This window comes from Pezoporus wallicus, unplaced genomic scaffold (genome assembly GCF_028554395.1).
Source record: "Pezoporus wallicus isolate ANWC-B61680 ecotype Strahan unplaced genomic scaffold, APGP_CSIRO_Pwel_v1 contig_4191, whole genome shotgun sequence".
NCBI classification, from domain to species: Eukaryota; Metazoa; Chordata; class Aves; order Psittaciformes; family Psittacidae; genus Pezoporus; species Pezoporus wallicus.
The window spans coordinates 3,669,104-3,687,929 of NW_026641383.1; the positions used below are offsets into that span (position 1 = coordinate 3,669,104).

Here is an 18,826-nt window from a genome sequence, read left to right on the forward strand (position 1 = left end):
TTTTTGTTAATCATCCCTAATCAGCTGTTGCTTCACAAATCAACTTCCTAGTCCTTTCAGGCATACAGTGTGATGCTAATGTGTGGCAACAGAATGTTGATTATAGACCACTGGGTAGCACTAGCTGCCCCATTAGTGGCATCCAGCTGTCCAGATTCATGCATGACCAAAAAGGATTTAATAAGTTAAGATGAAGAGCAGTGAAATGCCTGCGATGCAAATAAGGACAATACAGAAATAATTAATGTGAGGCAAACCATCTTTTCAAAGCAGAATTAGTTCTGAGGTAAACAACTGTAACTTCATTAATCACCAGGTGTGTCATACACTTTTGAACTAAACTGCTTTGACACCACAGAGGAATGCAGGGTATTACAGAACTGCTGTACATACACATGAAACTGAAATTAAGTTGTTTCAAATGCATGAACCATTCCTACCCAGTGCATGAGAACACTACTCTGACTATCATGTGACTATTCTGAGACTGTTAAAAAGCATCAGCATTTAAGAACTACCAAAAGAATTGACTACGCCATAAGGAAGGGTAGTTCTTATTCTGAGTGGGACAGAATGAGCACAACCTCATTTGTGGATGCATCAACCTCACAGCACAGTGCTAAACCCCAAGCAATGACCAGAGTCTGCAGTTCTTGTCCTGGCCAGAGAAGCAGCAACTCAACAGTGCAGAATGTTGAGAAAAACAGCACATTCTCCACAGAACAATACCTCGTGTATATCAATGACGAAGCCAAGCATCTCAGCTGTATTAAGGTCTTCCCAAGACAGGACAGACATATTTGTTTCAATTCAGCAAAACAGGACTTTTACTCCCTCTAAGTTAGACATTGGTATCTTACAAGTATTTGTAATGCTCCCGTTAACCCTGTTTCTGGCATAAAAGCCAGAAAAGAACATAAAAACGGAGTGCAAGAAACTGGGCATTCCAAAGTCTACAGCGCTAAGAATATCCATGAACAGCTTGAGCACAATTTGAAGAAATAACTGTTCAAAATCATTTCATTCATACAGAAGCCTGCTACTCTTTTGGGTTCCCTATGTTTTCAGCTGTAGGAAACATCACAGTATTACCAGCCTCAAACTTCAGTTCTGATGACACTAAAAATAACAGCTTTCCTACATTACCTTTTCAAATCAGAATCTGGAAGCTTGCATATGGGGAGCTCCTGTATTTTTCAAATGCAAATCACTTGTGAAAGAACAGAAAAGAGCATTCAGAGTGCTGTTATTGTACCTTGGTTGTTCATTACTAACTCTTGTTCCTCTATTACTCAGCGCTAAAGACTTTTCTAGAGGTCAGTCCTTTTTTTCGCCCCCTGACAAACTTTTCCATGCCTGCTATTTTTTGCCTTCTGATCGCAGCCTCCAAAGACCAAAATCCCCCAGCACAAGTTTCCTTCCAAATTGCAAGTACATCCCCAAACACCATGGTAGTTCTTTACTTTCATATCCAATAGCTGTAAGTTCTAAGAGGCTTCAAACAGAAGTGTGGAAGGTTGAGACTAGCCCATCATTACTTTAAAAATGAGCACAGTATCATTTTTCTTACTTTATACATCTTGGCCTAAATTTCCTCAGGGTACAGAACTTGGCTTTGTGTGGCTCTGATATAATAAAAAGTCAATGGTTCCAAAAAGACCAGGGTCCAGCTTCCTAGCTGATGCAAATTGACTTAAATAGAGCTAAGCAGACTGACACTGGCTGAGGAAACAGCTCTGTGTATCTAATTATACACACAGCAAAAAAGGCACTAAGAGCTCTATCTCAGTTCAGCCTATTTTACGTAATTAACTGTACAATAAAATGTTCCATGATCAAATAGCTCAGTTCCTTTGAAGTACTCACTTTCCATTTCCTTCAATAAGCACAGCTAAGAACAAATTCCTTTATATGTCCATGAACATTTGAAACTATCAGCACTAGAGGCTGCCGTTTGCTATTTTGTGCTTAATCCCAGCTACTCTGGAGAAAAAAAGCAAAATCTCCAGCTGGGTGCCGTGACTGCAGAATAAGACTCTTTAAATACATAATGTTCATCAGTTCAAGCAGAGTCATGTCAGTTGTGATAGGGACCAAAGCCACATTCTCCATCTCATTCTATGCCGGCCAGGCTGGCACAAGGGCCGAAAAGCTCTCAGGCATGAACAGAATGGTCTGGATTTGAATCGGTGACCTGGAGGTGAAAAGCTTCCTAAGTAACTTCCCCAGCTTCACTCTGCCTCTCTTCTTTAGTCCTCATTCTGAAAACAAAGATGCATTCACTTTAAGCTCTGCTAACTTTGGGAAGAGGGGGAGGCAGTAATTAGCATGCCTCAGTCACAAACATGGTTCATTTCTTAAACTCCTTGTCAATTCATTACTCCAATTTTTGACAAAGCAGCCTGGATTAAATCCATAAGTGAATGGATTTATGTCGTGTAGTCCCTCAGATCTGAAAACACTCTAAAGGCTCAGTGCATCGCCCTACTCCTACAGGAGCTTATACGCTATTCCCACAGGCAAAACGTACAAAGTCCATTACATCATTATTTTTAAATCAAAATTCTCTACATATTTTAGTAAACTGCTTCCTAGAATCAGGGTATACACAGTCTGAGAACCGTTACGTTAAAATAACTTTTCTTTGGTTATCTCTGCTTTATTTCTCCCTAGAAGCCTGTAAGCCATTCACAGCAGTTCCTGACAGAATGTGCTGGAATACAATAATATGTCAATTAACTACAGTCAACCAGCTGCTAACACCATTTCTCCAGAATGTCTTCGTTATTAATGGAAAGCACTGTGGCGTGGCAACATGCTGGAAAGACTAACTGAAAAAAGGAATTATGACCTGGTTTTGTGAATAATTATATTGCATTTCCTAACATTTTCCTATCACCTTAACTAGTATAGCTGTGGTTTTAAGTTCACAGATCCAATCTGACTTCTTTTAGCAACAGCCCACAGAGGCCAACTGGCCAGCAAGACCCCATACTTGTCATATATTTTCACATCTAAGGGGCGGATGAGAGCAACTCTGTGTTAAGTCTTGGGGGGGCACTGAAATCTTATCTGAAAACGTTATAATCTCACTCTATATATATAAAAGGAAAAGACATGGTGGGTAAAGACAGAATTGAGATGGGGGACTATAATAAAATGCCAGTCAGTGTGATTGCCAAGGCTCATAATTCACCAACAGCCCAGCCATGGGTGAGGGTTGGTTGGACCAGATAATCCTTGAGCAGCCTTCCAACCTGGTATTCTAAGATTTGATGACATGATATACCCTCAATGGCTTTCCATTCATAGATGCCACTGAACTTGTCTTCAAAACCACTTGCTAGAGTATGTAGAAAATAATCTGGAAAAGAAAAAGGTAACGGCTCTGCATGACTCTGTATGGAATTGCTCACACAGGTGCTAATTAATCTAGTAAAAAACTGGGATGTGAGCTCTGGAGACTATTATAAAATACAAAGCCTTTTTTACTTGTCCATCATTAGGGCAAACACAGCCCAGGTGACGCGTGTCTGAAAGTATATAGCAGCTGGGAGCAGGGCTGCCTGGCGGCTGGTGTGAAATGCATTGATTGTCTCGATCCAGCTCCAAAGAGACACGCGTCACCAGCACAAAACATGCTCCAGGAGCTGGCACAAACTGACACCCCCATTGGCAGCTTCGGCAGTGGTGCCAAAGGCTGAAGGGAGTTTGTGATTGCTCTGTTCTTTCGTTCACAGATGTTGTCATTTCTGATAATGCTGACATCTCAACACATTCAGAGCCCAGCACCCTTCAACCCCTTCCTCTGTGCATCCTGCTGGGCAGCATCACTGCCTTGGCCAGCAAAACCAGTGAATTACTAAAATACCTTAGATGGCACATATAGACTGCTTCTAGAGAGACACACTCTAATTACATTCAAATCTCCTTACTTCTCTAAACAAATGTAAGTTTGAGCAGTAATGCACTGCACAATAAACAATACATCATTAAAACATAGGACTGCTGTGTTAGAATTTAGAGATGGCACATGGCTTGATAGCATTTCATGTTCAATTTTGTTTTAAATAACAGCTGTCTGTGCTTCTCCATGTCCCTGCAGGAGGAAAAATCAAAGCTAATGCAGGAAAAAATACTACTCCCCTCCTCCTTTCCAAAAGGAATTCTTCTACTGTTTAGTCTATTCAAATCTAAAAATAACTGGGGAAAAGAAAAATACTTGGAAAGAAAAAAGAATGCCTTCCTAATTGCATATTAATTGCTATACCCAATTGTAACTTTCTTTTGCACTAGCAAGTAACATCATTTGTGCCATTATAAGGCTCTCAAGAACCCTGCCAACAGAGAATGTGCATTTCAAATAAGCGATTCAACCTGCCACTTCCCACAGGGTCAATAAGGAGCAGTTGGACTTGAAATCCCTACCTAAAAAACAACAGCTGCAACACTCAAAACAGACCCAGAGCAGAGGTACAGTCTTTGTTCCCTCTCTCCTGATCCACAGCACTTAGTTAAATGCCCAGGCAACAGAGCAGAATATAGAGACAAGTTCACTGCTCACACAAGGGGTAGAACAGGGATAACTGAAAGGAAAAAATTGCAAAGGGAACGAAGGTACAAACAAGGGGAGAGCAACATGTATTGGAACCTGCCAAATCCCTGCCTTGGGAGTTCACTTCTACTCTAGGCACCTGCTCTGGATATGTAGGACATCCAAAATCAACTTCTTCCACCAGCAAGCGTCAGAAAACCGGGTAGCTAATGCTGCACTTTCAAGGTCTATTGCAGCTTTCCCTTTCAACTAGGCTATGTGGAACTAAGAAGCCGAATCAAATAGCTTCTTAGCACTTCACTCCTAAAGCTCCTGCCATACTCTAGGTAAAATACAGTGTCAGCCTACCTTGCTCCTGCTTACGCTCCCAGTCCTGATCAAAGGGAAAAAACCCCACCCACACTCTTCATAGCTATCCATGGCTCAACATCAGCCCTCTTTGGCAGGCTCACTGGACCTCAGCAGGATCCCTTTTTCCCCACATACAAAACCTAGAAGGTAACCATAAATTTGCCCATAAGGACAGGTTACTGACTATTATGTGCAAATCCCAGTTCACTGAGAAACCTGGCACTGAAGCAGTATTTATACTTGTCATTATCTGCCTGTAAAGAATTCTTTATTCTCCTAATAGCCTCTGCACAATCTTACGGTTACTTATTTCCCTCTCAGCTTCTGCTATTTGGAGGCACCAGAGCAGCTAGATTTATTTTTGTCATACCATGGCTATAAATTGCATGTGATGGGATTGTCCCTCAAATACATCTCTGTCTCAAAGTGAGCCTTGCAGAATCTGAAGCACATTGCTCACACCACCACAAGGGCTGGTAAATATACAACCATATATTCTGTAAGTACTTGTACTTTCAACATGGGAGCAAATTCAGCCTTTTCCATCTACCTCCTGTAACAAAGACAAGTGCTGCCACCATTAAGAATACTAAAGCCTGCCCTTCCTCATTAGCAACTGGGATGCAAAACTCCTCTCTCCATTAAAATTTAGAAGAGCTTTGAGGACTAGCATTAGCCTACAGAAGCTTACCTCTGGATTTACACTCAGAGCTTTGAATAACAACTATCTTTGATCATCTGTGATGTTGCAGTTTCTTATATCCACAACTCCATGCTGCTAATAGGAGCTTCGGTGCCAACAGCATGCCACGCACTTTCCAAATTTCCCTTAAGATTGAGGCCCCATCCTGAGAAGCACACACACATAAGCAACCTGTTGTTATAATGAGATTCTATTCTCATATAATATGCCCCATAAAAGTCACACTGGAAAAAAAATGCTTAGGGTATTCTGCAAATATAAGTATGTATATTAATTAGATATTGCACTTAAGCTATATGAAGCTGTGTTGATGTTCATATAACCCAACAAAAATAAAGGGAAGTTGGGCCTCAACTGTCTGAAGGGAAATGCATTTGCTTTGTAAATATTAATGAACTTAACATGGTGTCTGTAGGGGGAGATTTTAACAGAGAACACAGCAGTGAGGCAGCAGAGTCACAGTGAAAGCCAGTAGGACTAAAGCACATAACTTCTACTGTGCCTTTTGAAACATTCCCCCATCATGAGGTTATTGTGATGCAGATCATATATTATCACTGTGAAGTCCCAAAGGAAGATGTTTGTTAAATGTCCACAGTGAAGAGGTTATCACCTGACGGGTATCAAGATTAAATTCAGGGCAGTCAAAGTGCTATGTGATAAGTTGCTTTTGTATTAGAGCAAGGTTTGTGCATTCACCTCAGAACAGTAAGCAGCAGCGCAAGTTCAAAAACTTCTTCGACACATGGGAAAGGCATTTACATGCACTCTCGCAAAACAAGGTGAAAGCAAAAAGAATGAGTGAAATTAATCAAATATACTGCATTTTAGCAATAAAACAAAAACTACACATTAATATCTCCACTAAAGGAGAAGACTAGGAATATACAAGTAGAAGACTAAGGCTTTATAACCTTTTGGCTTACAAAACCCAAAGGGACAGTAAATGAAAGGTGAAACTTCCAGCAGAAAAGGCTGAAAGCCATGTATAAAACCCTCTCCCCCAGTTGAGGCTTAAATACACAGCCCCTTGTATGTGTTTGGAAAAGCTAGATGGAACAGCCAGAAAAGAATGCAGAGCCTGAAAAAATCCCTTCCTTGCACCTCATCAAATCCAGGACATTCAGAGATGGGCTCATGAAAGGCCCCAGTTTCTTGCAAGGGGGAGAAATCAGGAAGACACCTATCCCCTGGATTTACGGTGCAGTGATCACAGGGCTGAACATGTAGGAGCTGGTTCTTAGGAGTTTCTTTCAGACTTCAGCACTAAGGGGCACAGCAGTGTATTAGCATGTGCTATTTTTAGTCTAATGGCAAAGACAAGACAAATATACTGGCTCAGAAAAGTTCAATACTCCTGGTTCAGAAAAGCATCCCAAATTCAGTTCTGGTAATGTCAAAATGCACTCCTGAATCAGGATGAGACACGGGCAATGCCAATATGATTATTTACAATGCATAACTGTAAGTCAAATCTGTGCCCTGTGCCATAGCAATTTCCATTTCAGCTGTAAAATTATACTGCTTTAAACCTGGTTAATTCTGCTTTAACCCTCAGCCAGTATTTTTCCTAACCACTGATTGTTTTCCAGTTCTTTTACTAGTCCCAAAGTACAGACATTTATTTTTTTAATGTAAAAACCAAAATATACAACTTTAGTAAATTAACCCAGTTTAGATTTAGTATCTATAAGCACCTTACGCTAGTAAAAATTAACCCACACTTTTATCTCATATGAGATGAGAGTAGCAGCCAGATGAGAACCTGAGCAAGTCTTTCTGTAGCCTTTGTTCAAAAACTCTTCTCAGGAAGCATCATTTGTTCCTACTGAAGTAAAGAATTCCATAGCTCAGCTAATTTATGCTACATTTTCCATTAATCCCAAGTAAATTGAAGAATCACATCTTGAAATCCAGAATCTGCCCTGAAATCTAAGCAGGCAGGTGACACACACCCTTAAACTGTGCTCACACTTGAATTTAAACAAGTTGGTCTGTATTAATTACGAGGTATTTTATCTTGGAAGCCTGCCAGTCATTCCCATGTTTCGCAAGTCCTCATTGATGATGCTCACCACATCCTCAGTGCTCTTCTCATCTGTTCTGTCATTTCATACGTAATAGACAGACCCATTTTTCACCTCCCCAGGAATACAGTATGATACAGAACCTATGAAGTATGTGGCCAATATCATCTAACCTATTAAATGTCAGAATCATATATCTCAAACTATATGTCAAGATGCTGTAGTCTAGCAGCAATAAACTCATTTTGTTCCTCACAGGGAACGCACTCTGGCTTTAAGAATCCATGTGGGCTTCCTTTGGTATAGATTTGATTGCGACCTACTGCGGATGGCTAACATGCTCAGAGATGATGGTAGGAGCTGGCCAGAGAAAATCTCAGGTGGAAAGACAGAATGAAACTTCACAAAATATTCCCTTTTACAGTTGGCTAGCTTGTACCAGTGTTGCCCCTTGTAGGGGTGATCCCATGCTTGCTCCAGTATGAGACCCACCTACTGTAGTTTGATATTTTACTATTCCACCTTCATGTGCCATGCTGGACATTCTGCTTTGAGGAAAATCGTAGGCAACCCAACTGAATTTAAATCAAAGAGAAGTGGCAGCTTTCCAGCAGCAAGACAGCTACGTGAGTTCATTGGAAACAGAACACCAAAAAGCAGACATCGTACGCTCTGCAGGATGCCAGGAAAGTGCCAGCAAAACAAAGCATGCGCTCTTGGCTCGTGTGGAAGGGCCGCTGCCCATGCCAGCAGAGTGGCTTCACTTAACACTGCATTGTATGCTGTGGCTGGGCAGGCAGCGCAGCCGTCAGCTGGTAGCCGTCCACCCCAGCCACACGTGCTGCCAGCACATGGTGGGCTGCACAGCTCGAGCACCTTCAGGGCATGTGGAGATGCCCAGCTCACACGGACTGACATTTCTTGTCTAAGACTGATGGACACATCACCTGAGAGTGACTTTCAGAGAACTGAAACCCCTGTGGCTGGAGGAAACCCCCAAACCAAAACCATCCTCTGCAGGCTGCGGCTGTGGAGCAGGAGGCTGGGCGCTAGGCTTCCTGCCCCAAGCTGAGCCAAAAGGACTGTGGCTAGGTTCCTGCCAACACCCTGATGAGGTCTGGATGCTGACTGGCATCAGACACAGACTTCAGCTGGGCACCTGGTTTTTCTGCTGCTGGCGACTTCCTGGCCATACCCACCCTCAGCAGACAGCTTCCACTGCGAGCCTCCCAAAACTCTCTCCATGGCAGGAACCTTCTTGCAAATCTTCACACAAGAGGCATTACGTTTTTCTGCCTCTCCTTCCTCTTGCCCCATCTCAGCTCAATTCCTGCTAAGACCCAGCTGCAATCCACAGATACAGGTCAGTTGGACACTGAAGTGCAGCAAAACATAAATCAGATTTATTAATCTAAAGAGCTCAGAAGAAAACAAAAGACTGTAACAGCAATTTCTGTTACACGAAGTACTTTATCCATGTACCTCACTAGAACTACACAGATTGCTGCTCCTCATTTATTTCTCTATTCCTACACACCCATGGAGTTAGGAGCACAAGCGAACTCAAGAGTCTCCAGAAGGGTAGCGTCAATAACAGATTCTTCCTAAAATGAAAGCTGAACCTCTTCTGCATTGGGCTGACTGACGAGCCAGTTGCAAATATTGGGATTTCTGGCCGAAAGCCAGCACTGAAATAAAGGGACATTATCATGATCCTTTTTGTCATGCAAGAAGTAACAGCAAGGAAAAAATATAACATTGCTTCTATTTATTTTTAAGGTCTTTTCACAGAGCTCACTACAGCCCCCAGCCCCCTCCTAACACACAGAAATCAGACAGAAAAAATCAAAGAAATAAGCTAAAACCTCAACCCTGAAGTAGCAAAAACTTTGTTACTTTAGCTACACGCCTGCAGAATTCCAGTGATTCAGGTTCCTGTTTCTGACCTGCCATTCAATTGTAAGGATAAAAAGAATAAATGCTTTGACAAATTTCAATTATTAGATAGTTAACGACTGTAAACACAAAAGAACCCATGCAGAGACCTGACTTGTATTAGCGACACTCATTAGCTGTAATGGAGTTAACAGCAGACATTATTTATGCAGTACACTACGGGTATATAAACCTTTACAAAGACCTATGCACAGAAATGGAGTACAACAGGAAGCAGTGTTTTCTACTCCTCCCTTAGCCCCCCATTTTTGTTTGGGGTGCAAGTAACTCAGACTCTGACCATGTGAGACATTCACAGCAATCCCAAGCTCTAACATTTCTTTCCAACAGGGGTTCCTTCCTGCCTTTCTCTCCATAGCTCTATCAAAATAACAAAAGCTTTTTAAGTTTAATAAATAAAGTATCATGTGTGATGAATAGGGGCTTTGTCTGCTTTGCTTTATCAGCCTTCTACCTAAATAGCAGCCTGAAGAACATACAAGAAAGCATCGCTGCCTTGGTAGCTTACTTATCATTTCAGAAAATGGCTTGCCTGTTGGGATGATAGTTAGGCTTGGGCTTTGGGGACAGCACTGAATCTCTTTGAGCCCAGTGAGGGAGCAGCTACACAGAGCAAGTAAATCATTTTAATTTTGCACAAGTTGAAAAGCATTTTTTCCTCGACTTCAGCTAGATGACAGTGGCATGATGGCTGATTTTCATTTCAATCAGAGCAGCATATGATTACCACCTAATTAGAATGTAGAAATAGAAAGGAGATCATTTTTTAACCTACCCAAGAGAACAGTGCTGGGGGAGGGGAGGAGATTATGTTAATCAAATGATACTGGCAGAGAAGAGCTACCGAAATAGCCGCCTGAATTTCATCGGCACCCTTACTGTCCTTGACGATCTGTCAGTGGCTTCAATCAAAACCCGCATTATCAGAGCTTTATTTCTGAGTAATAAATACACTCTAAAATAAATACATGTCACTGCAGGCCCAAGCTCGCCATAAAAGATCTCACCTTAGGCATAAAGACATACATATATTCTCAAAATTACCTATAGTTTTGTTTTCAGCTCTAAAACTGCAAGTATGAAAACCACCAAAGCAAAACCAAAAGTAATATTATCTTAGGGGCAGTTGCTTGCATTAGTTATTAAAAATAACCAATAAAATATTTGCTTTCATTAATTAAACATTGTCAGCTTGCTTCTCCACTCCTTTTTAGAATAAACGCAGAAACTCAGTTGCTCTGCCTAAGGGAATACAACTGAGGTTACATTAAAGGAAACGGCATCAGACAATGTTTTCCAACTCTGCGTCTCCATCTGCGTCCTTCTGGAGAGATAAAGGCAAGACCTCATCTCAAGATGCCACTTTGCTTAATTGTCTCTGAAGAATGAAGAGCCAAAATTAGGTTGCTGGGACCACTGAAGGGAGGGGGAAAGAGAAATTAAAAGAAAATAAATAATAGAATGATCCTTCAGGCAAGCAGTCTGCAGAAATAGGGAAATTGGGTTGTCCTGATGTTTTCATGGGCTCAGGAGGTAAAAACAACCTTTTGTTAGCTGCCTGACCTGATACTGAAGGGAGACACATGAGACACATTCCTAACCCACTGCCTTACACCTGCTAGGTACATGTCTACCTAACACCGCACAGCACAGGCACTGCCAGACTAATGTGGTACCCAAATGGACACCATGCTTGCCTGCAAAGAGCTGCACATAAGACAAAATTGTGATCATGCTGGTTTATCCCAAAATCATAGAATAATAGAATAGTTAGGGTTGGAAAGGACCTTAAGATCATCTAATTCCAACCCCCCTGCCATGGGCAGGGACACCTCACACTAAACCATGTCACCCAAGGCTCTGTCCAGCCTGGCCTTGAACACTGCCAGGGATGGAGCATTCACAACTTCCCTGGGCAACCCATTCCAGTGCCTCACCACCCTTACAGTAAAGAACTTCTTCCTTATATCCAATCTAAACGTCCCCTTTTTAAGTTTTAACCCATCACCCCTTATCCTATCACTACAGTCCCTAATGAAGAGTCCCTCTCCAGCATCCTCACAAGCCTCCCTTCAGATACTGGAAGGTTGATACGAGATCTCACTGAGGCACACCTGCACTACCCTGCCTTGTGCAACAGAGAACAGTGGCAACTCCATTTGCTCTGTCCTCCTGGGCAGTGTCTAGCCAGCAGCATATCTACCTCTCTCCAAACTAGGCACCAGTGCCTAGCACTATTTTAGGTGCCTGAGATATCCTGCCTGGCACACAGATACCCCTCTGGAGCTCAGTACCTCCCTTTGTGGGTCCTGCGTCATATCTGCCAGCCCATGGGGAGGTCCTGCCCTCCCTGAGGCACTTAACACTAGTGTTCTATTTATTTCAGCAAAAATAACTCTTTGAGCTGAGCTTCTTCAAAATGGCCAACACAGCACAGCTCCTGTAAGTCCTGCTGGACCTCTCAAGCTGCATCCTAGACTTGAGGAAGCTGCCCTTGCTGCCCTCGCTGCCCTCACTGTGGCCTTCCTGCCCAGGAGGAAGCATGTGCTTACCATACCATCAGGGTGACCATACCATCAGGGTGACAAGCTCTGTGAGAACAAGGAAAAGAGCATAATCCCTAAAGCTCCTCATCACAGACTGTCCCTTCCTCAAATTCCTACGTACCCTCCCCATTCTTTGAAGCTCAATTGTTCACACAGCTTTTATCAGCAGGATAAAAGTCTTCTCCTCTCCCCATCCAAAACAGATTTCCACTAATTTCAACTGCTCCAGCATTTTGCTCATCCTCTTTTGCTGGCAACACACAAAACTCGTCTGTCAGTGGGATGACGCATAACCACTTGCTAAAACACAGGGACCTAAATCTTACATACTTCAGGCAAAATAAGAAAAAGTGTCTCTTCGGTAGTGATTCTAATGAAAAGGAATCAGGAATATGTTGATTTATTTTCCATTTATGTGCTTTTAATCTGCATCAGTTATTTGGATGGAACGTACATTGCAATCACACTCTGCTGTTTGTTGTTCTGCTGGGGTGCGTAATAAATGTTTTGAGATATTGTGCAAGAGAAAGAACAATACTTTGAACTAAATGTGCTGTTAAATTAAAGTCTGCTCTTGAGCAGTGAAACAGTCCTGAGGTTTTTCATGTCAGTGACACATAAGGTATGACATACAGTGAGCTTTTTTATTGTTCACCCTTTTGAGAAGCATAGCGTAGTACTGAAAGTAAATAACAACTTCTAACATTGCAAGTGTTCAAAGATACCTGCCACAAACAGCCCAAACATAACCCTGTCCTGCCACCCCCTAAAATGTAGTGGGGTCCAGAATTCAAACGTTTCACCACTCTTTTGTAATACCATTATGGGAAATCAGGTGGCAAGATCTCAAACTTGGCCAAATTATCCCAGAAAGAAACACTCATAGAATCATAGAATAGTTAGGGTTGGAAAGGACCTTAAGATCATCCAGTTCCAACCCCCCTGCCTTGGGCAGGGACACCTCACACTAAACCATCTCACCCAAGGCTGCGTCCAACCTGGCCTTGAACACTGCCAGGGATGAAGCATTCACAACTTCCCTGGGCAACCCATTCCAGTGCCTCACCACCCTAACAGGAAAGAACTTCCTCCTTATATCCAATCTAAACTTCCCCTGTTTAAGTTTTAACCCGTTACCCCTTGTCCTGTCACTACAGAGCTTATGAAGCATTTTTAAACGAATCCCAGTGTATCATTTTCTAAAGGATGGGATCCAATTCTATTTTGTGCTCTGAAGAATTGTGTTAAACTTCTAGAGCACTTTGGGAAATGTGAAAATGCAGTTTGCTAAAGAGATAGCCTAGGTGGTCTGCAGTAAATTAGCCAGTACTGCTGACTGTGGCCATTCCTGTCAGTTTGCTCCAAGGGTTTTCTACACTTACAGTATAACACCATTTACCAGCTTCTAAACTAGATTTGCCCTCTGGCTGCAAGTCAGCAGACCCTGGTGTAAAACACGGCCAAAAATTAGTTTGACTAAGAGTTGCATTGGAAGACCAGAACAGTGCTGTGTTACCTACAACTAAGTGCAAACCACTACTTACAATACTGTTTTCCCTTGTGGACTTTATGTAGTTAAGTTTTAGGCTGCTAAGACTAGGATGGCTGCTGCCCTGCCTAGCTGGTGTTCCCTGTTCACTAAATTACAATAGATCTCTCTCTTGCTTTGTAACAATTAACCTCAGAAAGGAGCTAACTCCATTTGCATGGTAATGAGATATTCATCTGAGCGACATCAGAGTTAAGCATGCTAATAAGTTTTTATGCAAACACCTGAGGGGTCAAGCACAACCATGGACTCGGATAAGAAAACCTTTTATTAAATGCAAATCACTTTTCTTGCAAATCCTGTGACAGAGAATTCCTATGCAGCTGCAAGAATGGAGTCATTTAGGTTATATTTTCAGGCCCCCAGGCTAAGGAATATAACCACTGATTTATTTGTATTTTTAATTAATATCAGTGTGGATAAAATCTTCATTATAGCATCAAAGGAGAGAAGTACTACAGGAAGGTAGAGAGGAGAAAACAACAATATTGCCTTATCTTTCCCAAATTTGTCACAGTTTCCTGGGATGCAGGAAGGCAGATAAGACACTGCTGCTATAGAGCACAGCAAGAGACTTGGAAATTTGTCAGGTCTCCACCTTGCCCACCTATCTGCTGTTGCCAAGCGTACTGTTATGTAGGCAAATTTCCTAGTGAGCAGGTTATCACTATGGTCTCCATCCTGCACCAAAACTTCTTGATTTCATTCAATCAATTCACATTCTACACCCAAAGAGTTTGAGATCCGAGTTAGAACAACCAGCACCTAACACTACCCAAGGGATAACTGCCTGCCAAGCATCTTAGGGACTAAAGGAGCAGAACCTTCTCAAAGGCAAGGCAGATTGCACAAGGAGGAATGAAGGGAAGAAGCAGACCGATTCATTTAATTCTGGCGGAGCCAAGCGCAGGAGGCCTCTCTTGTTCAGGAGAGGCTGTTAGCACGACACACTGACTCGTGCTGACAGCGCAGCCAGCGCCAGGGGAGTGGTTCTGGTTAGCAGGAACAGGAGTGAAACATGGGCAGCCCTCTGAAGTGCTGGCCTCGTGGCAAATCGTTGAGAGGTTTTGCTCCCGGACTGGAACATGCAAATTTAAATATCCAGTGAGTGCAGTGGGAGTTGCTCTATTTTTATGACAGAAGTTTATAGGAAGGATAATATCGCATAGTTGCAGTAAGAGGAGACTCTGCTGTTGAGGCTTGCAAAGTCTCTTTCATTTCTGTTGCTGTATGACGAGCTACTTTGGGGAAAAGTTTGGGTGATGTATAATATTGCTACTCAAAGCCCCAAAAATGTAATCCAAAGGAGTAAATATACACAATATAAAACAGATCAGATTAACACCTGGCCCAGAGCTATGCCAGGTCATTTAAATCAGGTGAACTAGGCTCACCATGCTATATGCATTAAACAGCAACTCAATTGTATGCTTCTCCAAGATCTCTCTCACTGCACAAGTTACTGCTACCTTCAATACAACCATTCAGTATTTCTATTTTGCTGCTGACCTATTTCTGACATGTAGAACAGGCAAGCATGCCATAGTCTAAAATTCAAGCCAGCAGATGGACAAAAGCCCTATGAAGAGGGGAAGCTTTGTACAAGAAAAGTACAAAGCTATTGGTAACTGGACTCTCAAAATGTATCTTGCTTGACATCTAGTACTACTTCTGAAAACAACAAAAGCTCTTGGGGATTAGCTCTGAATTGTCATATTCACTGATACATAATAACTGCATCAAACACATCACGTGTACATCTTTTAGCACATCGAACAGCATGAGACCAACCTGGCGAGTTTGGCCTTGAGGGTGTCGGGAAACATTTAATATAATAACTATTAGCTATACTAGTCCAAAATTCAAACCCCAGCTGTGATGTAAGCTCAGTAAGATAGCTTTTACCTGTTGTTTTGTAGTCAAGACAGCCTGGGCTCCGTTCACTGTTCAGGCATTGTAAGCTACAGCTACTTATTTAAAAAGATTTCAGATTAAACTGGAGTTTGTGGGGAGCAAGACAGGAGGTTTAGAGCTAGGGAGCCAAGAAGGCCAAGAATTAGAAGGGAATTTATTACAGAGTGAGAAGGGAGGAATCATGCATAGTCAGTGTTCACAGTTTACACTAATCTGCGTGGACCGTAAGTACAGTGGCATTTTGCAAACACAGGTAATGAACATACATCACAAATACTGTCACTTCAACCACTACCTGCTAAGAACCATAAGTATTCTTCCAAAACGGACCTGGATCTTTCTAAGGAGAAGGGGAGAAATTCACTCCAAGTCCATGGAGGGAACCAGAAAAATGTGGAAGTGACACACTAACTAAAAGAAGGAGGGAAAGGTGACAGACAGGCAGTCTGCCAAATGAAGTCAGGTTTCCTGTAATATCACTAAAAGAAAAGTAATTAAGGGATGTATATACAATACATGCTCAGCTTTTGAGGAAGAAAAGCTCATTTCTGGAGCCAAAACAGATTTTTAGCCTATTTGTTAAAATTATGCGGTAAAAATGCAACACAGAGAAATTACAAGATGGCAAAGCAGCACAAACATAGAGGTTCTAGCCTTACACTCAAGCATTAAAATTACATACTAATAGTCTACAACTACAAAGAACTAGTGTCCAAACATGTACATACACTCCTTAGTACACCTTCTGGAATTTAGCATTCAAATCTCAACACAGTATTTCCTTTCAGTTCAGCTGGTAAAAACCAAAACAAACCACATAAAACTGCTACATTCAGATTCTCAGGAGGAAAAGACCCCCTGAATATGCTGCTAGAGGAAAAATCCTACTAATTATGCCCCTGGATCCAGTGCTTCTCCACTGGATGCTTTGTTACATATTTTCAGGCAAAATACTGAACAACTCCAGCTGTCTGAAATGCGCTGGCTGTCACCGGGAGGAAACAGGCACATCTTCCGTTTAAGACATCATGATTGTTTTATTTGTCCTGTCACTTCTCTGTTGCATTTCTCCAAATCAACACTAGGAACTATCAGCCTGCTAGGAACTCAAACCTGAGAAAGAGAGAAGTAGAAAGGGGTGATATGGAGATCGTTCTGTTGAAAGCAAGCGGTTTTGCCTTGTAAAAATAATCACCATCATGTTGTCACTGGAAGAGGACCAGTCCTGTTCAAAATTCACAGCTGTACCCCATATTCAGTGAGTGCTCCAGGGAAAACTAACGCTTAACTGTGAGCAAACCAAAAATTAACAACAGAAAATATGTCTTTACTGTAAAGTGACCCCTGGCACACCACTGACCTTTGGTGCCCGTTTCTACTGACAACTGGCATATACATTTCCTTTCCACGAATCCCCTCATCATTACACAAAAACTCTGATGCTCAGAAGCAGTTTAGGAAGAGAATAGTCTTTTACTTGGCCAGGAAAGATCACAATGCACAGGAAACGCACAGTGTAGTTTCAAACAAAGGTATTTCCCTTCAACTCCAGTGTAGCTTTTAACTATAACAGTCTTCGCTAGCTATATTGTCCTGACCCGATTTCATCAGTCTTACAACTAAATAATAAAGGACTTTGAAGGCTTCAGCCTATGTTTATTTTTTCCACACTTTTGGAGTCAAACCCAATAATCTCAAAGGGAAATTTGGGAAATTTAAATTTTATTCCATACCTCATTGTGATTCTTGCTTAACCATTCCTTAATAGTGTTTAGGGCAATGACAGCAGCAGGCTCATTTGGAAAACCTAAAGACAGAAGAAATAAGAGATAAATAAAAGGCATACATTTTTCTACACATACAGGAAAACAAAGCTGTTGCCTTATTCCCCCACCTATTTGGACTATTTTGGGAATACAGCTGGACAATTCCTTCTTCACAGATTTGTATGAAGGTAACATCAATTGCTTTAGGTAATATCAATTACTTTTTTTACCCAGCTAAACAAATATAAAATAGAGCCAGTGATTATTTTATTGGATTTTAATTTACTTATTTATTATTTCAAACTCTAGTCTAGGGAAGCTCCACTGCTCAAGAGGAGGAGAGACAACAGAGAGCTACATGTGTCATCCTAAGCAGGCAACAATACAACGTATATATCACAATAACACATACTAGGCTTACATTTCATAGTATCATAGAATCATAGAATAGTAATTCAGAGCTTTCTTAAGGTATAAATGCTTTTTTTAAAGCTTTCTTTCTTCAATCCATCTGTCAGCAGAACTATACAACACGATGACCTCAATGCCACAGGCATTTGTGACCTAAAATATAACAAACAACTCTGGAAATTAAGGCATTCATGAAGCATAAGCGTATGAATTTAAGGCCTGATGTTGCATGATATACTAGCAATAAACAATATCAGATATCTTTCCAGGGATGCAGACTTTTTGCTTTGATGGTCTCTATCTATCAAATCTAAAGATGCTTTCACTACTTAGACAGCCTTAATTTAATTTTCCTTTAAATTCCTAACTTGAGGGCAGCAAATCATTTTTGCAAGGGCTGAAAAATAAAACCCCATAAGCTGTATGAATAGCTCTCAGTAGGGTAGATTAATAGAGAAGTCTTTGAAGAGGTGGAGCTGCAGGCACAGTGTACAAGCAAGCAAAGGGGCAAGATAGAAACAGTCATGAAATTTGGCATACAGCTGGCATACATCCAGCCTTTTTTACATCGTAAATCACCCCTGCACCATAAACTGAAATGCAGACATCGTACATTAGCTGATTTGTCCAGCTTTCTGACCTGACATATTACAGAATCATAGAATCAGCTAGGCTGGAAGAGACCTCTAAGATCAAGTCCAACTGTTACCCCAGGAAATACTCCAAACTCATCCTGTTATCATCCAAACTCTAATCTTCTTTAACCCTTTTTCAGAACTTGTGAACTGATAGACTGGGGGGAATGGGGGAAAGAAGAGAATCCCTCCACACTGAGTAACATCCCCTAAATATTACTCCCTGTAACTAGACTTTGCAAGGATTTTGTCCAGCAGCATGTGTACTGTTTTAAAGTGATAGGTGACAACTATCCAGCAAGAGTAGCAAGTAAACCAGTCAATGTTTGGGTAATACTGATATTTAACGTGTGCTTCCTTTGCACCTACTTCTCAATAAAGCATATTTTTTATTTTTTTAAACATCTTTTCTT

General features: G+C 41.5%; 1 protein-coding gene across 7 annotated transcripts in view; it reads right to left on the reverse strand.

The window, feature by feature from the left end:
* MACROD2 (mono-ADP ribosylhydrolase 2) overlaps positions 1 to 18,826 on the reverse strand; it is an 885,719-nt gene that overhangs the window by 243,160 nt on the left and 623,733 nt on the right. For all 7 annotated transcript variants that reach the window (XM_057423319.1, XM_057423323.1, XM_057423322.1 and 4 more), the window contains one exon: positions 17,335 to 17,408. In XM_057423319.1, the coding sequence (XP_057279302.1) occupies positions 17,335 to 17,408 (74 nt within the window). The remainder of the gene's footprint in view (positions 1 to 17,334; positions 17,409 to 18,826) is intronic.